Source organism: Vulpes vulpes, chromosome 10, assembly GCF_048418805.1.
Source record: "Vulpes vulpes isolate BD-2025 chromosome 10, VulVul3, whole genome shotgun sequence".
Classification (NCBI taxonomy): Eukaryota; Metazoa; Chordata; class Mammalia; order Carnivora; family Canidae; genus Vulpes; species Vulpes vulpes.
The window spans coordinates 83,539,349-83,564,667 of NC_132789.1; the positions used below are offsets into that span (position 1 = coordinate 83,539,349).

At 37.2% G+C, this 25,319-nt stretch overlaps 1 protein-coding gene and 1 pseudogene across 4 annotated transcripts in view; both read right to left on the reverse strand.

The window, feature by feature from the left end:
• Positions 1-1,057: 1,057 nt before the first annotated feature.
• The window catches only part of PRMT9 (protein arginine methyltransferase 9), a 42,441-nt gene continuing 18,179 nt past the window's right edge, over positions 1,058-25,319 (reverse strand). For 2 of the 4 annotated variants that reach the window (XM_026018155.2, XM_072724787.1), the window contains 6 exons: positions 24,881-25,073; positions 22,944-23,127; positions 19,123-19,840; positions 6,204-6,357; positions 1,731-1,853; positions 1,058-1,438 (listed from right to left, as the gene is read on the reverse strand). In XM_026018155.2, coding sequence (XP_025873940.1) covers positions 1,223-1,438; positions 1,731-1,853; positions 6,204-6,357; positions 19,123-19,840; positions 22,944-23,127; positions 24,881-25,073 — 1,588 coding nt within the window. In that variant the 3' untranslated portion in view covers positions 1,058-1,222. Of the gene's footprint in view, positions 1,439-1,730; positions 1,854-6,203; positions 6,358-8,674; positions 8,835-14,902; positions 15,018-19,122; positions 19,841-22,943; positions 23,128-24,880; positions 25,074-25,319 lie in introns of those variants that run through there. The other 2 variants (XM_072724786.1, XM_072724785.1) reach the window with 2 other exon arrangements.
• On the reverse strand, positions 7,157-8,381 carry LOC112934684 (DNA-directed RNA polymerase II subunit RPB3 pseudogene; annotated as a pseudogene).

Below are 25,319 nucleotides of genomic sequence, written 5' to 3' on the forward strand. Positions count from 1 at the left end.
ACTATTATAAATATTTCTATTAGGGATCCCTGGGTGGCTCGGCGGTTTGGCGCCTGCCTTTGGCCCAGGGCGCGATCCTGGAGTCCTGGGATCGAGTCCCACATCGGGCTCCTGGCATGGAGCCTGCTTCTCCCTCTGCCTGTGTCTCTGCCTCTCTATCATAAATAAATAAATAAAATCTTAAAAAAAAGATTTTAAAAAAATAAATATTTCTATTAAAAGGTAAGCTGGGTAGTATAATACTAGAGGCAGAGAATAGGCAATGTAGAGAGAAGGTACCTCTTATTTTGTGGCTTCCAAAGAGCACAGAGTATATACAAGACACGACAATCGTCCTTATTAATCTCCCTGTTGCAAGTCTTTAAAAAACTGGACCAATTACTGTATAGTTCTTACTGGGCATCCAGATCAAATCTTTAAAAAATACTGGTTTAGGTGTAGCTCTTTCTTGAATTTCCCAACCCACTGGGTTATATTTAATAATATTTTGATATTGATTGCTTTTTGATATTCTTTGCCAAAGAATATTTTTAATATTAATATTTTAATAATATTTTGGTATTGATTGCTTTTTGATATTCTTTGCCAAAGTAGATCAGGAAAAATGCTGCCTCCTACAGATTTAACTTCATCCCTTTTATTCTATTTAGCTTATACCTTAAATTCTTAATTCAAGTTTGCATTCTCAAAACACAAAACCCAACAAGTTTCAGAAGTATAGTGATTATTTAAAAGAAGCAAGCTTGGAATTTACAGGTAACCATAACCCTCAGTCTTCAGTGGAAGCCAAGTTTCTGATGTATCCCAATTATAAGTTTGGACTTAAAAAAAGTCAAGATGCCTAAAAAATTAAATGTTTTGCTTTACTTACTGACACAGGACAATGAAGATGGGACTCAAATCCCTTATCTTTAAAGCTTTATAAAGTATTCAGCAAAATTGAAACCATTCTAAGTACAACCAAGCAATAAAAACAAACTAATTTGAAAAATTAGTGACAGCCTTTTTGAAAAAGGAAGTCTGCAGCAATATTTTTGTAATAATGCTCCTCTTAAGGTCTTTTTTAAATATACTTTATTAATCAATTTAAAAAAATATTTGACCATTACAAGGAATTAAATCTTTATACCCCTATCTTATGATTACAAGTCCACTACTAATTCAGACCAGAATTGTGTACTTGCTGCTCTACTTGGACAGTTTTTCATTAGAAAAATGCTTTTCATTGCTTTACTGTGATGCTGACATTGCTTTTGTGGTGCTGGACATTGAGTACTAATTCCTCTCCCATTTCCACCTGGATGGGATTATCTAAAACAACTGCAGCTTGTTTCCAGTGGGAGGCTTCACTTGAAGTATCCAACCTAATCTCGTCATCAAGGTACATATGATACCAAAAGGGAATGGCAGTCACTTGTCCAGATTTACAAATGTGCACCTATGAAAATTAAGAAATCATGAAAATTTCATCAGAGTAAATAGCCTTGGATAAGTAAGTCTGTCTTTTTTGTCAATTTAAGCTCCAAATTTTATAAAGATTTAATCACCCAATTCAAATTAATACCAATCTTTGTATTCATTAGTATTTGCCCAAGCTCATTTTTGGATATTGTTTAGAAAAAAACATAACATTTAAATCGTCAAAGAAAGTGGCCAATACAATTTTGTGTACATAAAGTACCTAGCTTAAGATAATTCTGCATATGATAACAATAATCATTTTGCATTACCTTTACTTCTCTGTTAGAGGTGTTCAAATATGGAGTCATTAAATCTAGTCTTAAGAGTTCCACTGGCTTGCTTAAAGGTACACAGGACAATGAGGATAGATCCAAAAATACGCGTATAGGTACCTAGAGAAAGTACAAATGTTTCACTTTTACTCCATTCTTTTTATGGCCCACTGCCATAAAGTGCTTACTTCCGTACTTCCATCAGTATGATACAATGCTTTTTATATCTAATACCTCAACTTAATTCCCATGTCAACCTTAAGACATAAGGACTTTTCATGATTCCAGTTTTATAAGAAGGATGAACAAACTAAGGTTTAGGTAGGTTAAATAATTTGCTATGATTTCAATTATCTACAGATTCTTTTCTTGGATGAACGCAGATTAAATTTTTACTTAAGCATAAAAGCCTCAAAAATTTTAAATTCAGGATGTGCTTACGGGTGGGTGAAAGATGAACTAATAAGCAAATAGTACAGTATTAATTATTGTACTGTTTTGAGAAAATATGCCAAATTCAACCAAATAATACTGAATTTCATCTGGAAACTGAAGTTCATTTCTAGAGAGCAATGGTTCTCAATTTTGGCTGCAAGTTAAAATCACCTGGAGAGCTTTTTGAAAACCCCAATGGCTCAGGCCCCACCTCAGATCAATCTGGAGTTGGGAGCCTAGTAAAAGTAGTTCTGAAAGTCTGGTCAAGGTTGAGAGCCACCACTATAATGTGTTCCATCAATTTTAGTAGCAATGGAACCTACCTACTAGTTAACTTTTAGCCTTTTCATTTGACATAAAAAGGAAACTTGTTTTTAAAGTGCCCTCTTTCCTTTGAGTAAAATATTAGAGCAACTGCATGGTGAGACAGTGGACACAGATCTATCAACTTCTCCCTAGGCATCCTTAAAGACATCCAACCTTCCTTGCCATAAAAACAGCAGTTCCAGGGCACCTGGATGGCTCAGTGGTTGAGCATCTGCCTTTGGCTCAAGTCGTGATCTTAGGGTTTTGGGATCGAGTCCCATGTCAGGCTCTTTGCAGGAAGCCTACTTCTGTCTCTGCCTGTGTCTCTGCCTCTCTCTGTGTCTCTCATGAATAAATAAATAAAAATCTTACAAGCAAAAAAAACAGCAGTTCCATGACATCTCCAGGACTCATTATGCTCTTTATCCTCATTTATATCAGTTACCAGAAGCCCTAGCTTCCGGTCACCTCTCATTACATGCCCTCTAATCCCTCATAGACTGTCCTCACTCCTGTTTTTCAACCTAGCCTTTTGGCTACTCCTGGCATCTGTGCTAATCCTTCTTACACTTCCCATCTAGAGCTCATTATTTCATGAGTTCTCTAGAGTTCAATTCTTTCTCTATACCCTCAAGGTGATTTCACACAGGCTTTAAATATCTATCATCCACCAAATCTGAGTTCCAAATTTTATCTCTAGCCTCAATCTTTCTCTGAATTCTTATCCAACTGTTCAATGATCCCCCAAACACAAAGACAACCTGATCCTCCTGCTATTTTCCCCATTTCAGTAGATAACTATCCTTCCAGGTGCTCTAGTACCCCACATCCAATCTATCACAGCCTACCTGCAAATGTTATCTACAATCAGAGCACTCTGCACGACCTCCACACTGCTACCATTCACTCAAGAGTCTAAGTTGCTACCCCCTTCACCTGAGCTACTGCAATACACCTTTGCCTGCTCTCACAAGTGGTTTACTAACACAGCAACATTGTAACCCTTTCAAAACAAGATACACCAAGTCATTTCTCTGTTCAACATCTTCCAGGTGTTTTCTACTCCTTTCATAGTAAAAGTCTTCATATAACCAAAAGGCTCTACATGATCCGGCTCCTAATACTTTCCAGACTGCATCTTTCATCTGACTCTCATGGTTTCTTCCTCCTGTTTCTAAACACTCCAATCATGCTCTTGCCTCAGGCCACTGTACTTTATGATCCTTTCACTGGTTTATGGTTTGCTTCCTTATTTCTTCAGTTCCCTGCTTAAAGATCACTTACCCATGAGTCCTTTCCTTATTAGTCATCACCTATATGAAATAGTATATCACATACCCCCAGTTCCCTATATCTTAACCTGCTTTATGTCCACAGACTTCTAACCATCATCATTCTAATCTTTTTACTTATTATCTATCTCGTTTGTCAATTTGAATGTAGCTCCATGAGCGCTGGAACTTATCTCTTAGTTTCACAGCTATATTCCCAAAACCTAAAGTAGCATATATATATGTGGTAGACATTTGTTGAATGAATAAATTTCTGTTGTTTTCTGTACAGTAGTCCTGTGATTTCACTTTCCATGGTTTCAGTTACCAGCAGTCAACCAAAGTCAGGAAGCAGAAGATCCTCCTCCTGATGAACTGTCAAGTCAACAGTAACCTAATGCCTATAGCATTCCCCCACATAATCCCATTATGTAGGCATTTTATCATCTCATGTATTCACAAGAAGGGTGAATATGGTACAATAAGTTATTTTGAAAAAGAGATCATATCCACATAAATTTTATTATAGTACATTATAATTATTCTTAGTTATTATCTCTTACTCTACCTTATTTATAAATTAAGCTTTATCATAGGTATATTTAGATAAAAACAGTACACAGAGATTAGAGATTCAGTACTATTGGTGTTTTTCGCTGCAAGTCTTAGAAAGTATCCCTCATAGATAAGGGAGGATTCTTGTATAGTTATGCTTTTTTACCACCTCTCATTTTGATTCATTGGTTCATTCAGTTGTCTAACAGATAATTATCATATTAGAAGAGGGGAGACAATATCATCTAAGAAAATGGCTAAGTGGACCAGGAAATGTAAAAGCTACCAGGCAAGTTGCCTCTTAGGATGAATAGTCACAAGCTGAAATGAGACCAAAGTCTGCATATGCAGCTGTAGGAGTACTGGTGTAGAGAAGGAAGAGAGCTGGATTTAACCATGCTGGGATTTTCCAGGACCAGTAGAAAGACTGAAGAGAAGGGATATATGAAAAGTATACAGAGGCACCTGGGTGGCTCAGTCAGTTAAACATCTGCCTTGGGCTCAGGTCATGGTCCTGGGGTCCTGGGATGGAGATCCCACTGGACCCCCTGCTCACTGGAGAGTCTGCTTCTCCCTCTGCCCTGTGTTCCACTACCCCAGCTCATGGTTGCTCTGTTCAATAAATAAATAAAATCTTTCTTAAAAAGAAAAGTATATGGACCATGGAATACAAACTATTTTAAGATTTTATTTATTCATTCATGAGAGACACAGAGAGAGAGGCAGAGACACAAAGAGAGGGAGAAGCAGGACTCGATCCCACGACTCCAGGATCACACCCTGAGCCAAAGGCAGACGCTCAACCGCTGAGTCACCGAGGCATACCTGGAATACAAACTATTAAGGAGGGGAGGATAGAAAATGGGAAATACAGTGAAAAGATGGCAGGATCAAAATATCATAAATTCTGATGGAATCAAAGAATTGCTGATGCCAAGATCAAGAGGGAAAAAGCTAAAAAGAAGATGGTGGTATTTTTGAACCAAACAACTGAAACTTGTTCTTTTTTTTTAAGTTTGTTTATTTTTTAGTAATCTCTACACCCAACAGACTCTGAGATTAAGTCACACACTCCTCTGACTGACACAGCCAGGTGCCCTTAAAATTCTTTCTTCTGATGTGTATTCTCCTTATTAAACTCTCCAAAAATCTGAGATTAAACAGACTACAATCTCAACCAGCCCCAAATTTATATTTGTTGAGCAAGTACTGTTCACAGATCTAACTGGATATTCAAGAGCTTACTATGCATGGCCTTTAGATAAAAGTTTTAGCTATCACTTCTTTAATTCCGTACCCAAATCCTACTTCCCAAAATTCTGCTTTGGTTTACACATCAGTATCCCACCTACTTCCTACCTCTGTCTTCAACCACAAACCTCTTCCTTTAGACATTCCATCCACTCACAGAATTTTAAACTCACAAATTTGTATTATGCTAATGCCTTTGCCAACACTAAATCTTGAGTCCTTGTTTCCCAAATAGCAACATTATAACCTCTTTGCCTTGATCTCCAGTTTCCTAGGCTCCTGCATTCCTGCTCACAGCAATCTGTCTAGACATTAACTGCTATCACCTGCCAGTCTGAGGTTTCAATGTAATTTAAGGGTTCAAGTTTAGAACATAGGTCTTTTTCTGGGTGCTTTTGTTTTAGACAAAACACTAAAGCTAGGACCCTATTTTTCACTTGTAACAATGGTTCAGAGGAATATCTCTAGACTTTTGTCAGCAGGAACAGAAGTCCTTGGCTATTCTAATCCCGAGATTGATTTTCACTCATAATTCCTTTGCTCTAGGAAACTGATTACCATCCTAATCAAGCTAAACACAGTGATAAAACTACAGAGAAAGGTAAGGTAGATGGTGGGTAACAGCCACCTAGCTGAACTTGTAAACACTTACCTGAAACTGATTAATAAAAGGTGCTATATTTAATCCAAGAGTGCGCTCTGTTCCTTGAACAGCACTCTCTTCTACCAGTGTCTGTGATTCCACAAGCAACCCAAACATCAGCACATACTGAGGAAAGATCTTGCCTCCAGATTGTAGCAAACACCTAGAGAAGGAAAAATGTTTCATTTTTTTTAGTATTTTTTATTTTTTGGAGATTATGCTGTGCTCTTTATTGCCAAAAATAAAAACTTTTAAAAAGACAACTCCTGTAAATAAATATCCCTTCCTTTCTGTACCCGATCTCTGGTTTGCTCCTGGCTTCTTCCACCAGACTAATTAACTGCTTTAGGCTAAGGAGTCAAGGCCAGACCTTCAGTAAGGGCCTTGTTCCTCAGCCCTCAAACTTAAATCATTAGGCCACTGGCAGTGAAGTTCGTAACTGATGGGTAGAGAATGAAATACAGGGTTTATCTGGGGTGGGGGGCAGCCAGAGTCTAACGCTATTCTTTAAGGGTAAACGAGGGATACTCAGGGGTCTGAACAAAGTATCATTATGCTGGCTCTGGGCAGAGACTGGAAGGATTTATAGGGAACCACTAGGTTCTATGACTCAATCCTAACACCAGAAGCCCAACACACAAATGTGAAAACTCCCAACATTTGGACAGAAAGGGTTTAAAGACCCCAAATGACCAAAAGAGGAGAGTCTAGCTCTGTGGTTCTCAGCAGAAGACCGCCCCATTAGGGCACATTAGGAAATGTGCTAGAAGGAATGTCTGGAGTGCTACTGGCAATTAGTGGGCAGAACCAGGGAAGCTGGATGTCTAGTAAAACCTGTACTGCCTCAGATACTAGTGGCACTCCTGGCCATCTGTGCAAAGGCTGGGAGAGGATTCCTTTTCCCCTTGGCTACCTTTCTAGTGGGTACCAATGGCTTGCCAAGCAGCCTGAGCAACAGCTGTCCAGATTCCAGAAGCTAGGAGAATCTCTGGAGAGACCAGAGAACCAGCTACTGGCTTAGATCCCCCCCCCTTTTGCAGAAACAGGTGAGCTGCTGCTAGTTTATGGTTAGTACATCACTCTGGATCTCGTGGTTTAACTCGGCCTGTATAAATTTTTTTTTTTTTTTTTTTTTCTTTTATGATAGTCACAGAGAGAGAGAGAGAGAGAGGCAGAGACACAGGCGGAGGAAGAAGCAGGCTCCATGCACCGGGAGCCTGATGTGGGATTCGATCCCGGGTCTCCAGGATCGCGCCCTGGGCCAACGGCAGGCGCCAAACTGCTGCACCACCCAGGGATCCCTAACTCGGCCTGTAGATCATCACTTAGTTTTTTCTCTAATTCAGAGAGGGCTGAGAAGACAACTGTTTTAGGGCGCAGAGAGCCACAGGACTCCAGGTTGTAATAAAACCTTTCTGGCTTGCCGTTGGGGTCGTAGGGAGCCTGTGACTCATCATCCAGCTCCGAGTATTCACTCTTGGGCCATTCCTCAGGCTTGGGGGTACAAGGTATTGTCAGGATCATACTCAAAAGCTACCCCTGCAGTAGGGTTCCACTTGGCATGCTCCTTGCCAAAGCTCTTTTTGGCATAGGCTCGAAATCTTAGCTCTTGACCTTCCTCATCTTGACAATGAGGATGTCGTCCTGCTCCACATAGTCACTGGGGTCACTATCTCAGTTCCGGGACGTCACCAGAATGACCCGGGGGCTGTTGGAGATGAGGTCTCGAGATGTGACTTGCCAAGTCTGGTCTTCATTGCACCACACGTCAAGGGTGAACTCCACGGAGTTACTTGGGGCAGAACTCCCCACACGTGCAGTCCTGGGAATACTGCAGCTTATCCACAATATCATCACTAGTGAGGGGGATTTAGTCCGAGTCTGTGAGCAATGAACATGAAGGACTGAGGAACTGGCATCAATTTGGACCCAGTCAATGGCTATTATGGGCACCTCAGTGATGAAGACCCTCTGCATAGAGTTGGCCACTGCCAGATCTGTGTTCTCAATGATGAACTTGACATTCTCATCAGTAACTTCCGTGATCCGCACAGTGGGCTGGTTGGCATACAGCATTGCACCCCACAGCCCACCACCTCCTGGGATTCTGCTCCATGGTGCCACTGCCACCACCCAGGAAAAATGTTTTAAAAAGCATCTTGATTCCTTATGCTTTATAAATACCAATAACTAAATCATTATGCATTGGTGAGCTACAGATTGTACATAATCTAATAGACTTTATGTTATTGGCTGGTAGTTGAGAGTGGTAAACCCTGGAAATAATTTCCCAACAAGTCAAAGTGGCCGCTGATCCATGAAAGAGAAAAATAAACAGTTGGCTTGGATGGATATAATAAGTCTTTAGATTTAGGAAGAATCATCAATGGATATTAAAACTAGTGGGTGAAAGTTCTATTAAGAAAAAGATATTTACACAGTCTCAAAATATTGATCCCACAAATGACTAACTCATTACAAAGGGAAACATAGCAATTTATTGTGGAAAAACCTGGTGGATACAATTTAAGCCAAATGATCTAAATTAACATCAACAAGAATGGGATACAGCAAAACTATGTGCTTCCTAATGTGACAAAACTTCGGTGAAGATTCCTCTCGAAAATGGGCGATCCAAATCTAATAAAAAAAAAAAAAATAAGGAACATTCTACAAAATAAATGGCCTATACTCACCAAAACTATTAATGTCATGAAAGACTTAGGAACTATTCCAGAATAAAGGAGACTAAAGAGAAGGGATAATTAAATGCAATGTGTGACCCTCAACTGGATTCCAAACGAGGAATATAAAAGCTATAAAGGATATTATTGCAGGGCAGCCCGGGTGGCTCAGTGGTTTAGCCCAGCCTTCAGCCCAGGGCGTGATCCTGGAGACCCAGGATCAAATCCCACATCAGGCTCCCTGCATGGAGCCTGCTTCTTCCTCTGCCTGTGTCTCTGCCTCTCTCTCTCTCTCTCTCTGTGTGTGTGTTCTCATGAACAAATAAATAAAATCTTTAAAAAAAAAAAAAAAAAGAAAAAAGGGTATTATTTCAACAAATGGCGAGATCTGAGTAAGGCTGTACACTACATATAGGTATTTTAACCATCCTTCCTGATTTTGACAGCTGTACGACGGTTATATAAATGAATATCCTTGTTCTTAAATATGCGAAAGTATTTAAGGGTAAAAGAACATAGTAACTGGAACTTACTCTAAATGGTACAGAGAGAATAATAAAGCAAATGTAGCAAAATATTAACAATTTGTGTATCTGGGTATAAGGTATATGTTAAAAGTTCTTTTTTTGTTGTTGTTAAAAGTTCTTTGTACTAGGGGCACCCGGGTGGCTCAGCGGTTGAGCGTCTCTGCCTTTGGCTCAGGTCCCGATCCCGGGGTCCTGGAATCGAGTCCCACATCAGGCTCCCCTCAGGCAGCCTGCTTCTTCTTCTGCCTATGTCTCTGCCTCTCTTTGTGTGTCTCTCATGAATAAATAAAATCCAAAAAAAAAAAAATTCTTTGTACTATTTAACTTCTATTTAAGACTGAAATTATTTCAAAATAAAAGTTACAGACACCTGGGTGGCTCAGTGGCTGAGCATCTGCCTTGGGCTCAGGGCATGATCCCTGAGTCTATGAGGAGCCTGCTTCTCTCTCTGCCTATGTCTCTGCCTCTCTCTCGGTGTCTCTCATGAATGAATAAATAAATAAATAAGTAAATAATAATAAATAAATAAAGACTTAAACACTGAAAGAAAAAATGTAATTAAAAATCCAATGTTCTAGTAAAGAATGTGAGGAAGATTATATAAAGGGAACAAAACCCATTCTCCTCTTAAAACTGATCTTGGGGGAATGTCTGGGTGGCTCAGTGGTTGAGCATCTGTCTTTGGCTCAGGGAGTAATCCTGGAGTCCCAGGATCGAGTCCCACATCCAGCTCCCTGCAGGGAGCCTGCTTCTCCCGCTGCCTGTGTCTCTGCCTCTCTCTGTGTGTCTCTCATGAATAAATAAAATCTTAAGAAAAAAAAAACGATCTTGGGTTCACCTTTTGTTTTTCTGGAAATCCCATAAAGGTGGAATGTCAGCTATCTTAGTGTGATCAGCAACACTGTTTAGGATGAACATTTTTTTTAAACTGCTTCTTAATAGGAAAAGTGCATCCAGACTGATGGAATTAGGAACAAACTATAAGCACTGGGAAATTATATCATCTTGGGCTTCCCTGAGTGTGGTGTATCTCGTAACCAAGTGTTCTGTTGCTACACCAATGGGAGATATTAGTTCCTATGTGAAATTTAGATCTTAAGCCAAGGCAACTCCCATGCCCACCACTACAGTCTTATTTTCTCACACCTTAGCTATGAGAATCATGAGGGGGTGAGTGGGTCATCTATTGCCATCACATGAAGCAGAGTTGAAGAATATTTTAAGATACTTTAAACCAAGTCATTATTTTCATTTGCCGCATTTACAATCACACATTAAATCCCTTAATTTTACTTGAATATTCTAGGCTGGTTTCCATCTGAACTAGGACAGGCTATTTATAGACAATGGAGTTCATATTGTATCTTTTTTTTTTTTTAAAGATTTTATTTATTTATTCATGAGAGAGAGAGAGAGAGAGAGAAAGGCAGAGACACAGGCAGAGGGAGAAGCAGGCTCCATGCAGGGAGCCCGACGTGGGACTTGATCCCGGGTCCTCAGGATCAGGCCCTGGGCTAAAGGCAACGCTAAACCGCTGAGCCACCCGGGCTGCCCTGTATGTATCTTTCATAGTAAATTTTTCCTCTTAAATACATATAGCAAGGATCTATTTGTAATAACATAGGCTAAAATTTGGTTTTGCCAAGACATTTGTGTGTATCTAAAAAAAACATTTCCTACAAGTTACTAAAATATTATGCTATGTTGTTTCCCTGAATAGGTCATTAAAATCTTGACAAACTACAGAATACCCATTCCTCAAAACTACTTTGGCATTTTGCTCTTAGTTTCAAATCATTAATTCTTCGGGTTTTTACTAACCTGATTCTCTCAACCATTTAAAAATACTGTAGCTAAAGCCAGAATGACAAATTAAACTATACCAAGACACGGCAACTAAATGTAATGCAGGACCCTTGATTATTGATTAGAACCTAGATTGGGAAGAAAGAAAGGAATATAGGATATTACTGGGACAGCAGGGGAAATTTCAATATAGACTATCTATTAAATAAAGGTATTTTATCAATGTTCAAATTCCTGAGTGTGATTTTATTGTGATATGTAGGGGAAAAGCCTTTATTCTAAGGAGACACATGCTAAATGTTAGAGTGAAGGTTATAAAGACAAAACAGTAGTCTTGTATTCACCATTACTATTCTTGCAATTTTGCTTAAGTTTGAAATTTTGAAATATTTCAAAATAAAAAGTTGATGGAAAAGTTTACAATAAACAGACTGTTCTTGTAACAGCTCCCCTAAAGATTAGCAAGTTGAAGTCAAGTCATAACCAGGTCATCTGATGAACACAGAGCCAATAAGGAAAGTTAGAAATGATTCCCAAGTAAAATGGCATTAGACTGATTGAGATAAGTTATGATCCTAAACTAGGATAATCTCTCTTCAGCAAATATAAGGACATGATCATTTACATTATAAGTCCTATATATTACAGATTAGCCTAAAAAAAGGACTCCATCCTGACTTCAATGATTTGCTTATTTTTATTATCGCTTTCCTATCAACTTATAGTATTTTAGGCAAATTCTAGTAGAAATTAATATCTACAATAAGCAAAATTACACTTTTTTTTAAAGATTTTATTATTTATTCATGAGAGAAAGAGAGGCAGAGACACAGGCAGAGGGAGAAGCAAGCTCCATGCAGGGAGCTTGATGTGGGACTCAATCCCGGGTCTCCAGGATCACGCCCTGGGCTGAAGGTGGTGCTAATCCGCTGAGCTACCAGGGCTGCCCAAATTACACAACTCTTAACAAAACTCCTATGTCTTTACCAAACCAGGTAATTTATCTTTTTTTTTTTTTTTTTTTGGTAATTTATCTTCTAAAAAAACTGAAGAAATCTACCTTTTTCCTCAAATGGATCAGGTTTAATTCTGAAAATTTATGTTATTAAATTTTTCTGAACAAATGAAGTTATCTGTTAATTGTGATCCATTTTCAAGTGGAATCAGATCTAATTTTCCTTAAGATCTCAAGCGACAGATTAGCCACAGAGCTTTATGCTACTTGACTAATTCCCTCCACCTCAATAACCACAAGAGGGTACTGTTCTATGAAATTTGCAAGCTGAAAAAGCACATAAGTTAAAAGTCTTCCTTCTAACCATAAAAATCTATGGGAAAGAGGAAGAGAAGGCAATATACCCAATCATTTCAGAAAGTCAGACTAAGCAAAATATCAAAATTTTATCTGCTGAACCTTAAGTCAGAAAAGGCTGAATCAAATACAAACAACCATGCCAGAGATAAATACTACACAAAGGCAGTATATGAAAATTGTTTTAAAAGGCCATGATCATACTATTTTAATCTAAAATCTTGTACAAATCCTTAATTCAATATTACTGTCACTAACAGGAATGCTTCTTAGTCATGTTTAGATAAAACAGTGATTGCCTTGAAACTCTGCTTAGCTTTACTGACATTGTTTTGTTGTCACTTATACCACTGGAGCTGCCAGACGACTCAGTGGAATCCTCTGCAAAGCCAAATAATACTTCTGAACCATCTGTGCCTTCAGCAGTGAAAAAATACATTCCAACTCAAAAGTCTAACCATAAATGGCAAAAATTCTGGTGAGAAGAAATTCTTCAGTTTCCTTGTGACCCAACACAAGATGTTTTTAAATGGGTTTAAATTTTTCAAAAAGTAACAAGCTTTTAAACTTTCTCCTTTATTTCAATTTAGTATAACTGAATAAAAGCCTAAGAATGAACATTTTAAAACAACTACAAAAGTAACTAGAAACGAAATATTTAAGTCTGTGAAATGACTCATTTTCCCACATTTTGGGTGGGGAGGGGGGGTGCTGGGAGGAGTTCCAGTGAGATAGAAGCCTTTATCCCAGATATAATCTATTCTCCCAATCACTAATTTCACCCTCTTTCACCAATCATGAGACCTCCCTTCTTTAGAGGCTAAAGATAGTAACAGGAGGCCTATGTGAAAGTATCTACATACCTCTGTCCCCAGAATCATAAGAAACCTACCCATCCAGGCAAAGAGATTGTACAATAGCTTGGGCTAAAGGAAAGAACCACTGGTTCCCCATAGTAACTCAGGAGGTATTTGGAGAAGAAAGAATACTGGTTAAACAATGGTTACAGGCACTATTAGCATTTAGTGCCTAGAGATGCCAAACATCCTGCAATCCATAGGACAATCCTAAGAACTGTAAACAAACAAAAACAAAAAACAACAACAACAAAAAACTATCCCACTCAAACTGCCAATAGGACTCCTCCCCCTAAGAAACACAGGGAAGAAGAGTTGTAGCTTTACACAAGTTGTTTCTCACCAACTAACCCTTCATACAGAACACGTTTTCTGCTAAATTGTTTTTATAACCAAAAATGCTTTTTAAAAAATCCTTTATAGGTTCTATTTAAATAAAATGTGACTAAAAACTTCTCTACTAAAATTAGGAACAAGACAAGGACACCCATTTTCACTACCTCCATTAGACAGTGGAAATCCTACATGAAGCAATCAGGAAAGAAAAATAAAGGGCATTGAAACTGGAAATGAAGTAAAAGTGCCTCTGTCCACAGACTAACATCATTATATATGTAGAAGCCCCCTAAAGATTCCACATAAAAATGTTACAACTAATAAATTCAGCAAAGTTGCAGGATATAGAATCAACACACACAAATTAGCTGTATTTAAATAACATGAACAATCCAAAAAGAAAATTAAGAAAACAATTCCACTTAATAATAGTATCAAAAATAATAAAATACTTAGGAATAAACTTAGCAGATGAAAAACTTGTAAACTGAAAACTACAAACATTGCTGAAAGAAATTTAAAAAGACACAAACTAAAAGACATCCAACATGCATGGACTGAAAGAAAAGGCTACTAAAATGTAAATGCTACCCAAAGTAAGCTATACACATTTAATGCAATCCCTATCAAATCCCAACAGCATTTTTTACCAAAATAGAAAAATCCATCCTAAAACGCATATGGAATTTCAAGGGATCCAGAATAGCCAAGACAATCTTTAAAAAAAAACAAAGCTGGAAGTCTTACACTTCTCAATTTCAAAACTTATTACACAGTACGGGGAAAATGACCATCCAAGCAAGACGGTGGATGAGGAAGCCTCAAACTCACCTCTCCCCATAGAGACACTTACTTAACAAAAACACACATACTAAACTGTTTCTGTGAGATACCCGGAAACCAGGTAAGAAGTTCCTATACCCCGGGCCAATACCCCAGGCCAGAAAGAACTGCATGGAAAATGGTAGGCACAGGCACAACACAGCACAGAACAATCAAAAAAGAACTTCCAATTCCCAGCTTCTTGTTGGAGATAAAAAGAGAAGAATGGTACATTTAACTTTCTGGCTTTTGAGGGTGCTGCCCAAAGGACAGGTTTCTGCCTTGCATGAGCCTAAGCAGTGACAGATCTCTGATAAAGGATGTGGTTGGTTAAGGACCAGAGAGTGTGCAGTACCACAGACAGACATTAGAGTGAGCTCTAGTACCATGACTTACCATAGCACCAAGGAAGCTGCAGCACTTGAGACCAAATTACCACAGGGCTCAGTAATTGCACCTCTGGATATATATCAAAAGAACTGAAAGCAGAATCTCAGAGTGACATATGCATACTCATGTTCACTGCAGCATTACTCACAGTAGCTAAAAGGCAGAATAACTAAAATGTCCATCAACATGAATACAAATGAATAGCAAATGAAACCAGCATATTTACACAGTGGAATATTATGCAATTTAAAAAAGAAGGAAATCCTGCTACATGCTACAACATGGATGAACCTCAAAGACATTATGGCAAGTGAAATATATCAGTCACATAAGACAAATACCACATGATTCCATGTATAAAGTAGCTAAAGTACTCAAAATAATAGAAACAAATTGGAAAGGTGGTTGCCAAGGGCTCCTGGCAATGGGAATTGTTTTGTGGTTATAGTTTCAGTTCTGCAAGATGAAAAAGTTCTAGAGATCTATTGTGCAACAATGTGAATACACCTTAATACTACTAAACTGTATACTTAAAAATGGTTAAGATGAGGGGCACCTTGGTGACTCAGGTCATGATCTCAGGGTCCTGAGATGGAGCCCCACGTCTGGATCCCTGCTCAGCCAGATAGCCTACTTCTCCCTTTCCCTCCCCTCACTCCCCCACAACCTCCCCCCACCACTCCTGTTCTCTCTCTGTTGAATAAAATCTTTATTTAAAAAATGGTTAAGGTGGTAAATTTAATATTGTTTACCATAACAAAAAAAAAAGGAGTTGTTTAGAAATACTTAGGAAACTGGTAATCAAAATAGGATGGCAATGGCATAAAGACAGACGTGTAGGCTAACAAAATAGAACTAAAGAGCTCAGAAATAAACCTTGACATATATGGTGAAATGATTTTTGCCAAGGGTGTCAAGACCATTCAATGTGGAATGGACAGTCTTTTCTACTAACAGTTGGGAAAACTGGATATCCACATTCAGAAGACTGAAGCTGGGCCCTACCTGTATGCCATATACAAAAATTAAATCAAAATGGATAAAAGACCTAAATATATGACCTAAAATTATAAACACTCTTAAAAGAAAACATAAGAAAATAGCGCTAGGCCATAGAATCTGATAATGAGGAACGCCTGGGTGGCTCAGCGTTGAGTGTCTGCCTTTGGCTCAGGGCATGATCCTGCAGTCCTGGGATCAAGTTCCACATTGGACTTCCTGCATGGAGCCTGCTTCTCCCTCTGCCTGTGTCTCTGCCTCTTTCTCTGTGTCTCTCATGAATAAATAAATAAAATCTTAAAAAAAAATAATAATCTGACAATGATTTATTGGATAGGACACCAAAAGCACAGACAACAAAAGTAAAAACAAATAATAAAGTGGACTGTATCAAAAATTTAAATTTCTGCACATCAAAAGATACTATCAATAAAGTAAAAAGGCAACCAATGCACAGAATGAAAGAATATATTTGTCAATTATCTAATAAAGAATTAATATCCAGATACATAGAAAATTCCTAAAACTCATTTAAAAAAACAATCTAACTCAAAAATTGGCAAAGAACTTGAAAAGACATTTTTCCAAAGAAGATATACAAATGGCCAGCAGGCACTTATTTTAAAAAGCTCAACAACACTAATTAATAGGGAAATGCAAATCAAAACCTTGAGATACGATCTCACACCAAGTAGGATAGCTATTACCAAAAAAAAACACAGAAAAACCATCCCAGGGGCGCCCAAGTGGCTAAGGCAGTTAAGCAGCCCACTCTTGATTTTTGATTCAGGTCAAGATCTCAGGTTCACAGCATCAGGCTCCACACTCAGGATGAAATCTATTTCTCTCCTTCTCCCTCTGCCTCTTCCTCTCCCCATCATGCTCTCTCTCTAAAAAAAATAAATAAATCCTAAACAAAAACACAAAAACCAGAAAATAACAAGTGTTGGTGAGGGTTTAGAGACCCTAGGACCCTTGTGTACTACTAATGGGAATATAAAATGGTACAGCAACTGTGGAAAACAGGATGGTGGTTTATCAAAAATTTAAAACTAAACTGCCATATGATCTAGCAATTCTACTTCTGGGCATATACCTAAAAGAACTGCAAGCAGGGTCTGAAAGAAATATTTGCATTCCCATGTTCATTATTATTATTAGTATTCACAATAGCTAAAAGGTGGAAATAACCCAAGTATCCATCAAGAAATGAATAATAAGCAAGATGTGTAATATACATACAATGGAATATTATTCAACCTTAAAAAGAAAAGAAATTCTGAAATATGCCAAAATATGGATGAACCTAGAGAACATTATGCCAAGCGAAACAGAGACAGTAACATATAACAAATACTGTATGATTCTGGTCATATGAGATACTTAGAGTAGTCAAATTCATATAAGCAGAGACCAGAACGGTGGTTGTTAGCAGCTAGGGACAGGATGGAGTGGGGACTTATTGTTTAATGGGTATAAGGTTTCAGTTTTACAAGATAAAAAGAATTATAGGGATAGTTTAAGGTGTTGGTTGTGTAACATCATGAAATATTTAATACCACCAAACTGTACATTTAAAGATGGTTAAAGATGGCAAATTTTGTAATGTGCATTTTACCATAATAAAAAAAAAATGAAAAAAGAATTAAAACTAAAACTAAAACAAATCATTAGGTAAAAGTGTATTTCCAAAGTGATTCTACCAAGTAAGTCAAACTTCATTTGTGTTAAAATTCATAGAGCTGAAATGCCTTCAAAGGCATTTAATGCAGTATCCCTCATTCACCGATAAGGAAAACTGAGGATGACAGATATTATGTGACTTACAGAAAATTTCACTACCTCAGGAATTCACTGACAAATCTAAGACTAGCTCTGAACCATTTACACTCCACTTCTACACTCTATCAAGTACATCTGCTTAAAATTTTATGTGTATGTATGTTTCTACTTACGTCACATCTCTGTGTCTCCATAATTTATGATATGTAAAGATTGTTTAAAAGAAAAGAAAAAAAAACTAGTGGTGATTTCTATTTGTTACCCCATAAGAAGAGTTCAGTTAACAAAGGAAAATGTATATAAAACCTAAAATGAGGACGCCTGGGTGGCTCATGGGACGCCTGGGTGGCTCAGTGGTTGAGCACCTGCCTTTGGCCCAAGGCATGATCCTGGAGTCCTGGGATCAAGTCCCACATCGGGCTCCCTGCATGGAGCCTGCTTCTCTACCTCTCTCTGTGTGTGTCTCTCATGAATAAATAAAATATTTAAAAAAATAAAGCTGATTATTAAAAAAGAAGAAAGAAAGAAAGAAAGAAAGAAAGAAAGAAAGAAAGAAAGAAAGAAAGAAAGAGAAAGAAAGAAAGAAAGAAAGAAAGAAAGAAAGAAAGAAAGAAAGAAAGAAACTAAGAAACTAAAATGTCATCAACCATATAATCCAACACTTTTCTTCCTGGTTTTGTAAAACTTTTTTCCTTCAATAGATAAAGTGCCTTTGCTGTTGCAATCCCACCACTGTTCCTATGCTACAAAACAACCTGTTTGTATATCACAATATTCAAAATCTGTAACATTCACTTTACCCAAATATAGGTCCCCAAATGTTAAACACTGCCATCTTTTCAGATCTAAGCAGCACAACTCAAGGACTTTGAAGCTTAATCAAACTTACTTTCAATATTAAATACTAGGGTCAAGTTTGCCTCCAGCAACTAACACTGAGGACAAAATACCTCAGGGAGAGAACTATGTTATAAAATAAAGATTTTAAGACCTAAAGGACTGGGACTTGTTTATAAGAAGTACTCTGCTCTCTCAATATACCATCAAATAAGTACTATATGTTTCTTAAAGATATTTCTTATATCATAAAAATGAGATTTGATTTTTTCCTTATTTACCCTGAATATCTTATCTGTTCTTACAGACCTCTACTTAAGTCTCTATATTATATATAGGCAGTCCAATTCCAAAGCAGGCTCTCTTCTTCACACCTTACAGAGCAGGGGTTCTTTTAGATGAAAAAAATGAGTAATGACATGCACACCAAGAGAAAGAGATAAAGTCACATGTCCTGAAAAGCAATGTTTAAGGAACATACATGATCATGATTCATTTATACAGTTTTATCATTAAAGAATTAAGAGTTTACATTAATTTAAGCTTAAAAATCAAAAGTTGTATTTTGCATTTTACCTGGATATTGCTGCTTTTTCCATTATTTCCTGCTGAATGAGTCCAGATGGCTCAATGACATCCAATATAATTATACTCCACAACTTGTCTGATTTTGGCCTTTGCAACACAGCAGATTCATCTTCCACATGTCTCAACCAAAATTCAAGTGTTTCTTTAGGAAAGTGATTGGCTTCAGATATGAGGTCCAGAGTGATACGATGCTGGTCTTTCTCCACAGAACTATAAGGTTTAACCTGCCCAAGTGTGCCAGCAATTATGGGCAGAATAGAGAAGCCTTCAGACACATCTAACACATAGAAAGGTTCAGGGATGCTCTCTTCAGAAACATTCTCTGTACTTCCACAGCTCATCTCATTATTCTGACAGTGAGTATCCATGGCCTGACACAGTTTCTCTGGTGCCAATGAAGACAACACTTTTCTCATTGCCATTTTAAAGCCTTCATGATAGAGGTTGTTATTAAGCAAAGCAATTTCTGTGGATTCCAATATACATGTCTGCTCCACAGCATCTGGTTTACTGGTCTGAAGGTTAGCCAGGGCACTACAGAGTTCAGCTTCACTTCCTAAAGAGAGCAAGTCTTTATCCTTGGTAAAGTTTTTTCCAGCATCAACTTCACACTCTGAACCAAAAACACTGATATTTTGGATTCTTAAGTAACAATCTTGACAAGACACTTCCATCATCACATGGTCCCCAGGTTTTATCCAGTAGTCTCCATAAAACAGTAAGAAAGAAAAACATTGTAATTGATGAATGTGTCTGAGGATCATACAAACACCTTGACCATTTTGAAATCATTACAGAAAAGATAACACCTATTAATAGAATTAAGTAAATTAATTTATTCATTTCCATAAAAAACTGGGAAAGATTCAATTAACTCATGGCATAATAGAGTGACTGAAGAGCTCCATTACTGGACCCCAACTGTTCATATTATAGTGCTTCTAGTGTACTCACTAGGTATCAACCTCACTTAGGGAGTGAGGGAAGGGCTACAGGGGACTTTCAATCTTCTTCAGTAATGAAGCCAACAATAACAAAGATAAATGAAAGTTAGGAATCAATACCAAACTTCACCTTAACTTAAAGGGACATTTTTTTTCTCTAAGAGAAATTTCCAAAAGAATAAGGCAGCATTCAATAGAATTTTACCAGTAATATTTCTAACTGTAAGTATTTAGACACTTGCACATTTAGGAATTTGACAATGTAAGGAAAGATTAAGTCCTACAATAAAGATTATATCATGCTCTTATCCATGAGCTTTCAAACTCCGTAAAACTTTAAAATGTAAATGTATAATTACAATTCCTTATTAGCTTTAGAAGCAGTTAAAAATACAGGTTATTCTTGTGTTTACATATTTAAAATGTCCTTTCTCTAAAAAGGATTTAAAAAAACACATCTAACTATAAGAAAGTTAGAATAAACAAACAAAATAACACATGAAAAGATATTCAACATCACTAATCACCAGGGAAAAGCAAATCAAATCACAGTGAGATATAATCACACATCTGTCAAAATGGCTAAAATCAAAAACACAAGAAACAACAAGTGTTGGCCACAATGTGGACAAAAACAAACCCCTGTGCACTATTGGTAGTAGTACTGTGGAAAATAGTATGGAAATCTTCAATAAATTAAAAATAGAACTACCACATGATCCAGTAATTCCATGATTGGGTATTTACCCAAAGAATATGAAAACACGAATTCAAAGGAATACATGTACCCCTATGCTTATAGCGACATTATTTACAATAGGCAAGGTAAAGAAGCAGCCCAAATGTCCATTGATAGATGAATGAATAATGATGTAGTACAGAAGGGAGGGATGAGTTAAACAGGTGATGGGTATTGAAGAGTACGCTTGTGATAAACAACAGGTGATGTACAGAAGTGCTGAATCACTATACCGTACACCTGAAACTAATATTATACTATATGTTAACTAACTAGAACTTAAATAAAAAAAATTAAAGGGACGCCTGGGTGGTTCAGGCAGTTAAGTATCTGCCTTTGGCTCAGGTCATGATCCCAGGGTCCTGGGATGAAGCCTCATGTCAGGCTCCCGGCTCAGTGGGAAGCCTGCTTCTCCCTCTCCATCTGCCCCTTCCTCTGCTTGTGTTCATGCTCTCTCAAATAAATATATAAAATCTTTTAAAAAGTCTTTTTAAAGATGTGGCATATAGATACAACAATAAAATACTACTTAATCATAAAAAAGAATGAAATCTTGGCAAGTACAACAGCATGTATGGATCTAGAGAGAGTACAATGCTAAGTGAAATAAGTCAGAGACTGACAAACAGCATATGATTTCATTCATATTTGGAATTTACAAGCAAAATGAAAAGAGACTTAACTACAGACAACTGGTGGTTACTAGAGGGGAAGGGAGTAGACAGATGGGTAAAATAGGAGAAGGGGATTAAGAGTATATTTATGATGAGCATTGAGTAATATAGAGAATTACTACAAGGATTATCTGAAACACTATGTTACCTATACTGTAATGAAAATATTAAAAATAAACTCGAATAAAAATGCCATTTACTGAGTGCAAGTTGCTAGGATAGCATCCAGTATCTCTTAAAATCCCTACAATCCTGCAAGGTAGGCAGCATCATCCCATTTTTGTACATCACATAATAAAAGCTCTGAAACATAACCATCAAGGCCAGCCAGGGAGTCAGTAAGTAGCAGTGCCAAGACCTGAACCCAAATCTACCTGACTGACTGACTCTAAAAACATCACACTAGCCACAACATTACACTCATTCCATGACTTAATGACCTTGCCAAATTAGATCCTTGTCTAGGAAACTACACAGAGAAAGAAAACTTAAGTTCCTGTTTAAAAAAGGTAGAATTTTTCTGTGTAATAAAACTTATGTGAACTATGCTGAAGCCCATCAAATTGCTGGTAAAAAAAAAAAAATTCTATATAAAAAAAAAAAATCTTTAATATAGAACTTACCTAGGGAAGTCCATGAATTTATAAGCCCTCTAAAACTGCAAACTTTTGTTTTATATGTGTGTGTGCATTTCTATGACCTAGGGCTCCACAGATACCATCAGATTCTGTAAGAAGTTAAGAACTCTTGCACTAGTGCTTTTCCACTATGTGGAAAAAAAAAATGGACTAGCATTTCTCTTATTACTGATAATTAATCAGAGCTGAAAAAATTACATTTTTCAAATGTATTTATTTTAAAGAAAGAAAGAGAGAGAGCAAGCACAAACAGGGGAAGAAGAAGAGAATCCCAAGCAGACTCCTCAATGAGTACAGAGCCCAACTCAGGGCTCAATCTCATGACCTCAAGACCATGACCCAAGCAGAAATTAAGAGTAGGACACTCAACCAACTGAGCCACCCAGGCACCCCAATGATAGGTATTTTTGAGTGGATGTAGCAATTATGTTTTACTTTCTTAACTACATATATTAATTATTTAAGACTACTTTTTTTTCTAAAGATTTTATTTATTTACTCCTGAGAGACAGAGAGAGAGAGAGGCAGAGACACAGGCAGAGGGAGAAGCAAGGTCTTTACAGGGAGCCCCATGTGGGACTCGATCCTAGGACCCCGGGATCACGACCTGAGCCAAAGGCAGACGCTCAACCACTGAGCCACCCAGGCGCCCCTTAAAACGACTTTTTAAACAACAAAGTTCTGAAAAATTTAACCAAATTTCCTTGACTAGAAACTTCATATTCAAAGTAAATTTTTTACACTAATTCAAATGTTTAAAGAACTAAAGCAACAAGAATGAAAAAACAAATAACAAAAATTAGACAAGATATACCTGCAAGGTCATGTACCGGGTAGATGGCCTGTTCCCAGCATGTTTCCTCACTAGGACTTGTGGATAAACTGCGTTCATCATCAAGCTGGAGTACAAACCAAACCACAACAGCATCTAGTATGCCTTCTTTAACAACAGGAATACCAATTTTATCGGGTTTTTTCGTTGCAAGACTTTTTAATTCCTGACAAAATGTAAAAGAAAGCATATTATCTATTTAATATATACACGCCCTAATATCACATCACTTTCCATTTTTTCCATTTCTGTAAGTTCTCAGATCTGTCCAGCATCCTTGGGAAAAATCAGTATCTTGACACACCTATAGCCATTTAAGGCATACTGGATGAGAAGCTTCCATTTATCTTAGTGAAATACTGTGTAACTATTAAAAACTATTAAAAACATAAAAACAAACAAACAAAAACACATAAAACTATTAAAAATATTAAAAAAAAAAAAACGAGACAGATACATAATAGTGATGTAGAAAGAAGTCCATGATATATTGTTGGATGAAGGCTACGAGTGGCTAACAAATAGGGATTTTATTTTTTAAAAAGTGTGTGTGTGTGTGTGTGTGTGTGTGTACAGAACAGAAAAGCAAGTCTGAAAAGATATACTTCAAACTGATGATCTGGGGAAAGAAGGACCTAGGTTTTAAAAAGGAAGATATAGGGCAGCCCGGGTGGCTCAGTGGTTTAGTGCTGCCTTCGGTTGTGATCCTGGAGACCCAGGATCGAGTCCCACTTTGGGCTCCCTGCGTGAAGCCTGCTTCTCCCTCTGCCTGTGCCCCCCCGCCCCACCCTGTCTCTCTCATGAATCAATAAATAAAATCTTTAAAAAAATAATAAATAAATAAATAAAGGAATATAATTTTTCTTTTCCATTCTTATTACTTGAAAGTGTTAAGCAAGCAGATACTACTTCCAAATTAAAGCCTTATGATGGTGGGTTTTATTTTTAACTGTGGCAAAGATAAATTTACATAAGAAAAGCTCAAAATAAGAAAAGGACAGCTTTGGGGTTTTTAGCAACTATAACAATGTTGTTCCTATGGCACTGTTATATCAGAAATGAATGTTCTTAAAACTCAGCTCTGGCAAGTAATGTCAAATGTAGCTCTAAACCACCTCAAAAAAAAAACCCTAGTAACAATTAATAGGGGATTAAATTAAATTTATTAAACTATAAAGAACTTAGGCTAAAATGACTCTCACAAAGTCTTCTGTCCGCAGGCACATCTCATCTAACCTTAAAGATCTTCAGAGCAGGACTCTATATAACCTTTCTCAATTTCCTTGGGCACTTTCTTTGTGCAGTACATTCCCCTACCACCCACCAATATACATACAGTTAGATACATAGGGCCATCAACTTGTCCTGGTTTGCTCAAGACTGTCCTAATTTAATATGAAAGTCCCATGTCTTGGGAACCTCTCATTTCTGGGCAGACTCTAATACAGATACAATCTAGAGATCTGGATTACTGATTTCAAAGAATACCGTTAACTTGAAATGGCAGCATGACATTGAGAAAGTCAGAAAGCTCTAGGTTATAACTCTCGCATTCATATCTGCATAATTTGGGAAAAATTAAAGCAACAGTTCCCTCATCTGTATAGCACAAAGATAATTATAATTGCAACACTGTTGTAAAAGCAATCTAAGAATACATGTGAGAGTACCTGGCACATTATACATTCCCAACAAAACTGAGGGTTTTTTTTCCTATGTATTTAAAGTAAGTATATAATTTAAGAAAATACTGATTACTATTTTTTTTTTAACCATCTGGTTACTATTTAATCATTTTCCTTACATATAGTGAGTACTGTCCTATGCAAATCCATAAGATAAGACTACGTATTACTTTAAACAATGCTTGAAATTTAATGCTCAAAAATTGTAATTGAACTTTTTTTTTTCTTTTTTACCTGAAGATTGTTGAAATCCACTGTCATAATTTCAAAGCACTCTGTCAAAGCCAAATATCCCCCAGGAACTCGACTCATCTTTTCAGTTGTATATGGTTCAACTGTCTCTTCAGTATCTACAGAAGAACAAGCTGGACTCTGAAATTTCACATTTGCTGGTAAACAGATGCCAGCAACATCCTTAGTACCCACCCTGGTAGGAGGGAAAATGAGAAGGGAGAAAGATGCAGTTATTTTTTTTTTTATCTTTACTGTTTTAAAGAATCAAGTAACACCATCTAATATTGAGTCCAGAAAAAAATAAACATAAAAATGAAATAAAACTTCACTGACAAAGGTTTAAACACAATTACATACACAATCACTAACTATAAAGGAGAACAAATGACAAATAGGTCTACATTAAAATTAAAAACTCTTGGGGTGTCTGGGTAGCTCC